The sequence below is a fragment of the Ochlerotatus camptorhynchus genome, unplaced genomic scaffold (assembly GCF_037179485.1).
Source record: "Ochlerotatus camptorhynchus isolate MF236.1 unplaced genomic scaffold, CSIRO-AGI_Acam_v1.1 ptg000291l, whole genome shotgun sequence".
Lineage (NCBI taxonomy): Eukaryota > Metazoa > Arthropoda > Insecta > Diptera > Culicidae > Ochlerotatus > Ochlerotatus camptorhynchus.
The window spans coordinates 2,691,574-2,703,689 of NW_027040780.1; the positions used below are offsets into that span (position 1 = coordinate 2,691,574).

The window sequence follows — 12,116 nt, forward strand, 5'->3', positions numbered from 1 at the left end:
TTGCCATCCATTGATGGCAACCGAATGTGCAGGAAGGCAGCTTCCTCACCTGCGTAGGATATCGCACCCATTCAACACACATATGGATCAGTACCAACGGCTTTACTTCCCTTCCCACCGAACTCGGCTGGGATTGAAACCAGACCCATTGGAGTGAGCAAGCAGACACGCTTACCATTTCACCACCGCAATGCTACTAGTCTTGAGCAGTGCTGAGTTGCATCACGGTACTGACAGCCTTTAGATTGACAAAAGAGATTCCTACGGTTAACAATCAAAACAACTGAGAACCATCTCTCCGAAAAACTTCTCATCAGTATGATACAGAAATACATAACAACCTATATCACGTAATATAGGTTGTCTTGCAATGAGCACTCATACATAGGATTTCCAGTGAAAACTAGATGTATAAGTGCTCATTGCAAGACAGCGTATATCACGTGATACACGCTGTAATGTGAACAGGGTATAAGGGAACGCAATGCATTTCAATAAATCTTCGCTAAAATTAATAGCGAATTCGTTTATTATTCAGTTCCAACCTGGATCGGGTATCAAGATTGGATCTTTTGTTTTTCTCCCTTTTTATGGCACAGACCTGTTGGTCCATATTAAAGATTGGATCTGCTTGTTTTCGGACAAACGTCACTGACAAATGTCAGTTTGCTTTTAAAACCCAGCTCAGGTTGAGGTTTGCACTGACAAAAAGTTCGGTTTCGCACTGATTTGTCGAAGTTCCACCTGTTGGTTCTTTGATGGTCCTTGCAATTTTTCGGAGCAATTCAGAAATTTAAGATTTTTCGCTGCACTTTTCGTACGAAAGGTAATAACGTTGAAAAGATATTTGTCTTGACAGTAAAATTCTCGTGAGCTTGTCAATTGTGAGTTGTGCCAGTTTTTAGATTTATTAAGCATCGTAAACAATGACTCGTACGTAAAAGAGAATTCAGTGCCAACATTTCAAAGGGGCGTAATTGCATTTGTAAACAATGGCTTTAGCCGACGAAATCTCGCGAATAAAAGCTCACTTATGAAAAATAATGACACCAATAGGTAGAGGAATATTTCCTCTACCATCTAGCATTGTTATTTTGAAGGAGTGAGCTTTATACCCCGTTCACATTACAGCGTATATCACGTGATATACGCTGTCTTGCAATGAGCACTCATACATCTAGTTTTCACTGGAAATCCTATGTATGAGTGCTCATTGCAAGACAGCCTATATTACGTGATATAGGCTGTAATGTGAACGGGGTATTAAGATGCGAGAAATCTACAGCTAAAGCCATAGTTTACAAAAGCAGTTACGCCCCTTTGAAATGTTGGCACTGAATTGATATTGCCGATGGATCACAGAAAAAGTGAAAGTGTCTTTAATTCGCATATTAAGAAATGGAATTTTTGAAGATAAACGGATATTTTTCGACATTGTAACGTAATAGCACCCACATATTTATTTGTTACAAGGAAAATGAAAATCCAACGTTTTCTTCAAAATGTTTCGTATGTTCTGAACTCAACAACTTTTAGCAAGAACAGGAAAATGAGGGAGCATTTTTCTCACTTCCCACTTATAAATGCCCAACAAAGATGATCAGTGAGATAATGATTTTACTACTCTCTCCTTGTCATTTAATCTAACTGTCATGGATGGCTTTTATGAAGACGGTCTAGTGAGGTAGAGGTGTTTCCAAGTGATATGCTAGTTGACCGTCATTTCTGAGATGTGATGGTTATGCGAGGATGACCGTCAAGGTACAATAACCGTTATGATAATGCACAGCACTGGTCTTGAGTCAGTATATCAGCGTCATACAGATCATTTTTAACTAAATAAATGATATTATAACATTTCTCTTGAAATTCCTGCCAGGATCTCTAAGCTGCCCTTGTAAAAATTTTCTAAAAATTGTGGAAAGAAATTTCATTGAAAGTTAAAAAAACTCAAAGATCATATGAAATTATGCACAGCGTTTCCTTTAAAATGAATTCTTTGCATAATGCCTTTGGAATAATGCCGATTGATTAAGTATAAATGAACTGCCTGTTGCAGAAAAGTTGTTGGGCATACATTTTTGGAATGCACCTCTGTGCCTTGTCGCCACCCCTTCAGTATTTCCTTGGCAATAAGTGATAACAGGGATGGAAAATCATTAACATTCATTCCGTGCATTCATTTACATTCATTTGCCTCTAACTTGTTCCATCAACAGAATTCCATAAAATAGCGTTTAAAGGTTTTGTAGGTTTTGATATTAGCTACATCTTTTGTAAACAATTCAAATCTTTATCTCTTATGCATGATGAATCAGAGCGATAAGAACCCACCATTGTTTTTCAGTGAATGTAAATTGCATTCACTGAAAAACAATAACATGTTCTGCCAGCTCTATTTCATCATGCATAAGAGATACAAATTATAGTTATCAACAAAAGTTGTAGTTCATATCAAAAACTACAAAAGCTTCATACATAATTTTACGCTATTCTGTTGATGTAAAAAGTTAGAGGCAAATGAATGTAAATGAATGCACGAAATGAATGTAAATGATTTTCCATCCCTGAGTGATAATAATGATCAATATTCAACATGCTCCTAGAAAACAATAATTCGTTTTAATCAACGACGAACTTAATAATCATAGGTTGACAGACGCATCCCTGGTTTTTTTTTAACTAGTTCGTTTATTTACTAGGCTCAGTTGTGTGTGACACTTTGCGGAGCCAAAATCAGAAATGTTTGAATTTACATTTTAAATAGCAGTAGTTCTAGGTTAATATTGGGGATCAATTACTCATGGCGGGTTCGAGGTTAATGGGTTACAATTTCGATTCGAAGGAGCTAGGTAGGAAACTGGATTGCTTTCTAGAACCATTTTCACTGGGTCGTCGTGCGGCATTCTTACGACGTGCCCAGCCCACCGTAGTCAGCCAATTTTTGCAATGTGGATGATGGATGGTTCTCCCAGCAGCTGGTGCAATTCGTGGTTCATTTGCCTCCTCCACGTTCCATCATCCATCTGCACTCCACCGTAGATGGTACGCAACACCTTCCGTTCGAAAACACCAAGGGCGCGTTGGTCCTCCACTAGCATAGTCCAGGTCTCGTGGCTGTAGAGGACCACCGGTCTTCAGCGTCTTGTAGACAGTCACTGATTTCGATCGATTGTGTCGTATGCGGATTTGAAATCGATGAACACATGATGTGTGGGCACGTTGTATTCGCGCATTTCTGCAGAACCTGCCCAATTGCGAAAGTTTGGTCCGTGGTAGCGCGGGCACCCATGAATCCAGCCTGGTATTTCCCCACGAACACTCTTGCAAATGGTGACAGGCGGTGGCATAGAATTTGGGAGAGTACCTTGTAGGCGGCGCTCAGCAGTGTGATCGCGCGGTAGTTGCAGCTATCCAACTTGTCGCCCTTTTTGTAGATTGGGCATACGACAACTTTCATCCACTCCTCCGGTAATATCTCCTCCTCCCAAATCTTGGCAATTACCCAGTGCAGCGCTCTAGCCAGTGCTTCCCCTTCGTATTTTGTCTGTTCCGCGCTTGTCTGTATCGCTCAACATTTAATCTCATGCGGTGTTGCAGCATTCTCGCCCGTGCTGCATTCTTCTCCTCTACTAACAGTTTCCATTCGCCGTCAAACCAGTCATTTCTTCGGTCCGGGATTGCAGTACCTAGTGCCGCTGCAACAGTACTATCTATGGCGGAACGGTTGTCCCTCCAGCCATCTTCAAGAGAAGCTGCGCCAATCTGCTCTTCCGTGGGTAGTGTAACATCCAGCTGCTGCGCGTAGTCCTGGGCAACTCCAGCGTCCCATAGTTGCTCAATGTTGGGTCGCGGCGTTCGACTTCGACGTGTGTTATGCACCGTCGAGAGTTTTGAGCGCATGCATACTGCAACTAGGTAGTGGTCCGAATCTATGTTCGCACCGCGGTACGTGCGGACGTTGATAATGTCGGAGAAGAATTTCCCGTCGATTAGAACATGATCGATTTGGTTTTCTGTGTGTTGGTCACAAGCTTGCAAATGCTCATAACAGCCAAAATGCTATTTTTCGGATTTATGAAGCTATAAGATGTTTTAATGATAATTCTTATTAACAAGATACAAGAAGAGAAGGTAAAGTGTGTTTATGACACTTAAAATTTGTCAATTTACCTTTCAGAGGGTCACAATAGCGATTAGCTGTAACGATGAGCAACGTGATGAGCGAGCAATTAGCGATCATATAATCGCTTATTGTGATCTTCTGAAAGCAAAATTGACAAATTTTATACGTCATGCACACATTTTCCCACCTCTTCTTGCTTCTTACTAATAAATATTATCATTATAGTATCTCATTGTTTCATAATTACGAAAACTAGCATTTTAGCTGTAATGAGAAATTGCATGTCTGGTTGGTCAGGTGATCTCCAGGTGGCTTTGTGGATATCCTTGCGGAGGAAAAAGGTACTTCGAACTACCATACCCCAAGAGGCTGCAAAGTTCACGCATCGTTGGCCGTTGTCGTTCGATACGACATGCAGGCTGTTTGGCCCGATTACCGGTCTATACATTGTCTCCCGTCCTACCTGTGCGTTCATGTCGCCGATGACGATTTTGAGCTGCGCATAGAACGCTTCTTTCTCGTCGTCGGGGCAGGTCTCCCCCCGGCCCTTAATCCTCAACTTGCACACCCTCGCGTTGATCGGCTGCCAACCAATCACGCGTTGGCGCATCTTACCCAGCACTACAAAGCCGGTTCCCAGCTCGTTGGTGGTGCCACAGTTCTGGTAGAAAGTAGCCGCTCGATGCCCGCTTTTCCATACCTTTTGTCCCGTCCTGCAAAGTTCCTACAGTGCTACGATCTTGAAGTTCGTCATAGATTAACCTATCGCAGCCCGGGAAGCCGAGCGATTTGCAGTTCCATGTTCCTAGTTTCCAATCGTAGTCCTTATTTCGTCGCGTAGGTCTGTGCCGATTGTTCCGATCCGTATTTCTTTCTTCGGTATTTGCAACTTTGTTTTTTTTTCAGGGCGGCTTGTTGGGCCTGCCCCAGCCTCCTGTCTCGCCGGAGGACTATCGTGCACAGCTCTGTTTAGAGTCCCACGCTGGCACTAGGACGGTGATCAGCCGCTCCTAACATGGATAATAGACGCCGTTTTGAGCCGCACCTCCATGGTGAACAGACGCTCGGGTTTGGTGAAGCATTTCTTCTATCACCGTATCAAGAATTACGTGGACTTCTGCTCCTACAAGATTATCCAATCGAGAGTCTTCTGTATAAAAGACAATTGATCCTGGATGAATGTATGGTCCCCCATTGTCCCCCAAATCGCGATTCGCATCTGCTACATTGTAAAGACGATCGAAGTGATATTTTTTCTTCATCCAATCTTCATTTTGTATCACAAGAGAATCAATATAGAACATTTTTAGGATGCTCATATGTCCTCTAAGATTACCTTCAAGGAAGTTCTGTGACCGTCGGATCCTTGATGCACTTCTTTCGGCATATAATTGAATAAATTGATGCAACGGAAGCAGATAAAGTAGAGCACCTAGTGCTTTTTTTTTTTTTTTCCTTTATTTAACGTCGGTCTCTGTTCCGCAATCTAGTGCCAATCACCGACGGACATCGATTGCCATCCATTGACGACAACCGAATGTGCAGGAAGGCAGCTTCCACACCTGCGTAGGATATCGCACCCATTCACAACAACACACATGGGCCGGGACCAACGGCTTTACTTCCCTTCCGAAGGAAGACGTGACCAGAGATTTTTATGCCTCAGAAAAATCCCACCGACCTCGGCTGGGATTGAACCCAGACCCATTGGGGTGAGAAAGCAGTCACGCTTACCACTACACCACCGGCGCCGGCAGCATCTAGTGCTATACTTGGTGTGCTTCTCATTGCACCATTTATTGAGAGAGTGGCTAGTCTTTGCAGCCTCCCCAGCTTCTTCTGAGCTGATTTTTCATTGGTTTTAGACCACCAAACCAACGATGCAAAGGTTATTCTGGGTCTTAAGATTGTCAAATAAAACCAGTGGATCATTTTAGGTTTTAGTCCCCATTTCCTACAAAAAGTTTTTTTTTTACTTATCGAAAGAGCATTTGTTCCATTGTTTCCTGAACATACGTCCTGGTTTTTCCAGAGACAGTTTTTGCTGCATATATATTATGGTCTTCATTTATGTTAGAAGTTGAACATGGAAGTGTATTTTCATCATTATCTCTAACGTTTCCTCCAGTAAACGTGCCATCCTCTTTCATTTGAATGATCTTTTGAAAGAACTTTCTACAATCTAGCAGCAATTGGAGTATTTTCAATGTTTTCAATGTATGCCTCCAATCCTTTCTTTTTGATCTTCTAATTTCCCGATTAAAAGCTGTAAGGGTTTCTCTATATTGATCCCATTGCTTTATTATTTTTGCCCGTTGTAATAGTTTTCGGGCTTTCTTTCGAAGTTTCTGTAAGGTTTTATTCCACCAAGGTACATCTCTATTGGTAGAACGTTCCTTTGCAGGACAGCTATCGTAATAAACCTGTTGCATTAAGCCAGAGAGCTGTTGATAATTGTTCTCAAGTTCAATGTATGTTTTTAGCGGCGCTGGTGGTTTAGTGGTTAGCGTGATTACCTCTCACCCCAGCAGGCCTGGGTTCAATCCCAGTCGGTGCCGTCGGGATGTTCTTAGGCATAACATCTCTTATCACGCCTTCCTACGGTAGGGAAGTAAAGCCGTTGGTCCCCGATTCATGAGTTGATGAGTCGATAGATAGGGTCCTGGTGTGGGAGCCTCCCTGGCGTCAGTAGCATTGGTGCTCAGCACGGAAAACAAGATCGACGGAAATCAAATCAAGGAAAAAAAAATGTATTTTTTAGAACATCCTCTCAAGCTGTTTACTCCAACTATAAGTTTTGATATAGACTGCTCCCAGTCAATTTTCCTGGGATCTCTTATGTTTTCAATGAGCTGTTTTTTTTTTCCTTTGGTTTGTTTTTTTCGTCGATCTTGTTTTCCGTGCTGAGCACCAATGCTACCGACGTGCCAGGAAGGCAGCTCCCACACCTGGACCCTACCTATCGACCCATCAACTCATGAACCGGGGACCAACGGCTTTACTTCCCATCCGAAGAAAGGCGTGATCAGAGATGTTATTCCTCAGAACATCCCGGCGGCGCTGACTGGGATTGAACCCAGGCCTGCTGGGGTGAGAGGTAATCACGCTTACCACTACACCACCGGCACCGTTATCAATCAGCTGTTGATTTACGTCATAATCAAATACGATTTTGGTTGTGATCAGACAAAGATTCTTCGCCCGATACATGCCAATTCTTAATTTTATCAGAAATAGAAAGACTGCATTTATAAAAGTTGGATCAACCCCCTTATTACATAATTCTATTTCATGCTTTGAGATAAAGTATAAAAGGTACTCACCTCTGTTTTTGATGTCTGTACTAGCCCACAACGTATGGCGATGGAGATACCCTTAGCATAGCCGGTACTGGTGCAGCTACAAAATTTTTCTTAATTCAGGAATCTAACGAGCAGCATGTGAATTAATACGGCTGCATACAATCGTTCAGCATTCTGAATGGTAGGTAAGTGATGAACAATCACTGTGGACCATTTTACTCTATGGGTGCATTTTTTACTGTTCTTAGGACAGGAGATTCGTTTTAAAGACTTCAAAACGACTATAATTTCAAAACTAACTTCCCAAGAGCCTGTGGCCGGTTTGGATGAGACCAACATCTAGATTAGATTGGTTATACTAAAGACTGGATATTCTGTCGAGTTATATAAGGTGACTATAGATACTTATTCTGATCACATAGGTGACGTAACTATTTCAGAATCATATAAAATATTATGACACTTTGCTTCTTTTTCATGGATTTTCAACGCTTTAACTTATAGTAATGCGACCGTTTAGTATGGTCATCCTAAGAAACCAAATGTTCTCATAAAAGGCTATTTGTGGCGTAAGCAGCTTGGTTGAAGGTTGGCTATAGTATTCTAAGCAGCCTCATTTATAAATCGTTATAAGAACTTGAAAGTTCCGCTACCATAATTGAAGAGCATTCTAAGCAGCTTCTGGTGGAACTTGAACGGCAATTAGAAAATATGTTAATAAAGGTTTTGTCCTTTACATCAATTTTATATTTAGCTCGCACTTTTATGAAAGTTAATTCTGAAGTCAGGTCTTTTGGAAATTATTTCTAAAGCCAGGTATGGACTTGTATTGATTTATCAGCACGAACAAGCTTACGCCATCTGAGATATATTAAAGTGAGCTGTTGTCCCGCCTACTGTTGGAGTTTTCAGTTCAAACTTTAAATTGGTGTTTGCCCGCATAGAATTCTAGCAAACTTGTAGCAGAGTGGTTGGCGATCGTATATTGCATGCCAAATTCACGGGTTATAATCCAATTTTTTTATGTCTAGATGGAATATTGATGTACTGTATAAATATAAAAATTATGATTTATTTGATCCACTGATCATTTCATATTTACTTACATAAGTTTTTGTTCCTAAAAAAAGAGTTGTTTGGATTGCTTCATGTGGGCTATGACGAACCTTTATAGAAACTTTCAATTTGCTAAGAAGTTCCGCAGGGAACTTTTAAGATTTTTTAAAGTTGCTAAGAAGTTCCGATGGGAACTTGTTCGGAGCTTTCTTGTGTCCATGTTTTCAGCCTTGCCTGAAGTTTCTAAGAAGTGCTTAGGGATGCTATTTGGAACTTTTTTTTTAACTTCAATTTGCAAGGAGTACGCATTGGAACTTTTCGGACCTGTAGCCTCTAGCTTCTAAAGCAGACAGAAAGTTGTATTGGAACTTTAAATGCACTTTATAGAATTTGGAAAAGGGTTTTATCGTTGAATGCGGAACTTTTTGTTGCTAGGGAAGAAAGTTCTGTTACTGTTACTTGAAAGTTCTTTCGAAAGTTTAATTGAACTTTATGGAACTTGGAAGGGAGTTTTATCGTTCAATGCGGAACTTTTGGCTACTTGGGATGGTCAATCATTACACAAATTCATGCATTGGTTGTCATGAAAAACTCTTAAATAATAACTGAAATTTTTTGCCAAGAAGGGGTGCTGACGTGACCGCCTCTCACACCAAAAGGCCTGGATTCAATCCCAGTCGGTGCCATCGGAATTTTAGGAGGCATAAAATCTCTGATTATGCCTTGTTTCGGAAAGGAAGTAAAGCCGTTGGTCCCCGGTCAATGAATCGATAGGTAGGATCCAGGTGTGGGAGCTGCCTCCCTGGCGTCAAAAGCATTGGCTCTCAGAACAGAAAACAAGATCGACGGAAAAGAAATCTAAAAAAAAAGTGCTTCCAGGAACACTAAGTTGAGAGCATGCATAAGCATCCAAATTCAGAGAGCAGTAATTTTTGAAATTGGATTTCTCCAAGGGTGCTTTTAAACAATCTAACGTGCAAAGTAGGTGCTGCTAATTACCATACAGCATTGATGAAACGGAACTCTTCATGACTCGGAGTCAGAAATTATGATTTTTAGAATAATAGGCATGCTTAAGCTTCAACATTACCAAGCTGTTGCGTGGATGACTAGACGGCAAGTAAGTTGTTTCGTTACACTCTTACAGTTTTTTTTTGCGAATTCTACAGTTTTTTTTTTAATTTCAACAGCTTCCGTAAGAGTTTTGAATTGGTTTGAATCTCTGCGCAGCTGTCGCAATCCCAAGGGCAGTTCAAACACACCAATGGCTTTTCAAATCACATTTTATTGAGGGGTTTTAAAAACTAAAAAACAGTTGACAGCTGAAACAGATAGGTAGATGCTGATTTTTCTGCGCACCAGTAGCGCGCAGATCGTTTTAGGCACATATTATCGTAAAGAGTATTCGTTTTGGTTTCAGTCTCGAATAGTTCGAACATGTAAGTTCATATGGCTGCTTTCAGGATTCAACCATACCCATCACCGTGCTTACAGATGATGATGCTGTTGGTTGTTGTAGCTGAAGGCATGATCGTGCTCGTAATCACCGATGCTTCCGTGGCTTTCCTCGTGATGTTCCCCGTACAGCTGCGGATGCTGTCCGTGACCGACCCGCTTGACGTGAGCTTCGAATCCAGAGTGCTTGTCCGATTTGTATTCGACCACACGTTCCGTACCGTCGGCTTCATGGAGGGAGTACTGACCCTTCACAACATCACCGTCACGAATTTCCCAGTGGCTCTTGTGGTCACCGGTTTTGTGATCATTCACGCCGTATTCGAACTTGTACTTTGGATAGGCGTAGTAATCCTGGTGTTCCTCACCCCCACCGTGGCCACCTTCCTCTCCCAATCCACCAGATTCTTCACCACCAAAGTACTGCGCCGAGACGGCCACCACGACCAAGCAAGCGATTAGAACAATCTGCAAACAGAAAATCACCAAATTCTTAAGAACCTTCCTAGAATCCCTTCAAGAAACACACTCACTTTCAGCATTTTCGGACGACTTTCACTGACTGCACCAGAATCGAAACAATTGCAAACTGATAGTGCCTGTCGGTAGCAAGCTAGTTTTTATACGTCAGCTGTTTGGTACAGCGTAAACAGCAGAAGCAATTCGGTTTGCCTAACCATGAGAGCATACCCAGGCCGATATAATACGGAGCATAATAACACAAAACACACACCTAATCTACCACGCGTAGCAGCAGTAGCAGCTACTAAAAAAAAAAACATTATGGAACCCCATTGATTTTCTGAAGCCGGTTGCGAATTCTTCTGCCCTGCATTGTAATAAAAAAAATAAAACCATTCGACTAATGTCTTCAGCGAAGGGGCGTGTGCGTGAGCATAAGTTCGCACAGAATGTTGGCCAATTTGGACAGGTTTAATGGGAGTCCATGCGGTAGGGTTAGTACATATGTTTATTGTTTTGATTTTTTTTTGGCTCTCGTCTGTTGGTTCGTAAAATAATTTAATTAGTGCTTGAATTGAGAAATGTTGATTAGTTCAAGTAGGTGGAACAATGGTTTCATTAGTACGATTTATCATTAACAGTTTCGCTTTATTGACATATTCCAAAATGCTGCTAATCGTGAACGTCCAAACCTGCTGCTTCGTAATATGACAGCTCAGTTAACACCCATACGGATTGATTGTTTTATGCATCATTAATCATTTTCAACCTTTCGCAAGCATCAATGGAGATCTTCGACGATGGCGGCAGCCGCCGCGATGAAGTCATTAACCAAAGTTCAAACTAATATTATGCAATTATCGCTAATCTCCTAAACCTCTTATTCTCTACCTCTGCCAACAGGGTCTGATAGGGTTACTGATAGCCTTCTCAGCGACACAGACCGGTGCCATACGGGTGTACTGGAATACGAATACCGGTCCCATAGTGCCGCCCACCACAACACCTGTACCAGTGCCCCAGCCACCTTTCCGGGATCCGGCACCGGTGTGGGAGGATCAGTCGGATGACGTTCCGAATCCCAATCCTTACGTGTAAGTTGTTTCATAATATGTTTGGTAAATAACTGATTTCATAATGACCATTTAATTTTAAGACTAACTCCGAACAATTTTCAAAACGTAAATGTCCTCTAGAACTACAATATTTGTACCGTAATGCACCGGATACTAGATTATTCACTTACATTTAGGAACGTTTGATTTTACATACTGCTTCGTTGGACAGACATTTTTTTTTTTTCATTAAATATTATTTTATATTAAATATTTCTACTTTGGTCGGCGTTAAGGTGATACGGCACTTCATGCAACAATCACACTGGGTCAGGAACCGAAATTTGCTAGACAAACCTTTAGCGCATTGGGTTTGCATTATATTAAAATGGTGTCTTTGGTAAAGTTTCTCGGATTAACATGCGCCTTCATCTGGTAACGGAAATTAGTTCCAATTGTATCCGCATAGATGGTGCTGCGATACTAACTTACTTATTATTATACTTATTATTATTACTCGCATGATAGAGGTTTGTGGCTTGGGCAAAGTTGTAGAACATTAAATAATATAAAAAATGCCATAGAACTCAAAGTTCTAAGTCTTCAAATAACAAAGATGTAGTGAATATTGTAAAATTTAACTGAAATTACCTTTTTTTT

General features: G+C 41.3%; 2 protein-coding genes across 2 annotated transcripts in view; one reads left to right on the plus strand and one right to left on the minus strand.

The window, feature by feature from the left end:
* Positions 1–12,116, plus strand: part of GV1 — a 184,118-nt gene that overhangs the window by 70,795 nt on the left and 101,207 nt on the right. Inside the window, exon 3 of the mRNA XM_065228461.1 lies at positions 11,305–11,495. Coding sequence (XP_065084533.1) covers positions 11,305–11,495 — 191 coding nt within the window. The remainder of the gene's footprint in view (positions 1–11,304; positions 11,496–12,116) is intronic.
* Positions 9,967–10,481, minus strand: LOC135706814 (adult-specific cuticular protein ACP-20-like). Its single transcript, XM_065228482.1, has 2 exons — positions 10,473–10,481; positions 9,967–10,407 (listed from the first exon to the last, which is right to left on the minus strand). The coding sequence occupies exons 1-2, from the start codon at positions 10,479–10,481 to the stop codon at positions 9,973–9,975; spliced, it is 444 nt and encodes a 147-aa protein (XP_065084554.1). The 3' UTR covers positions 9,967–9,972.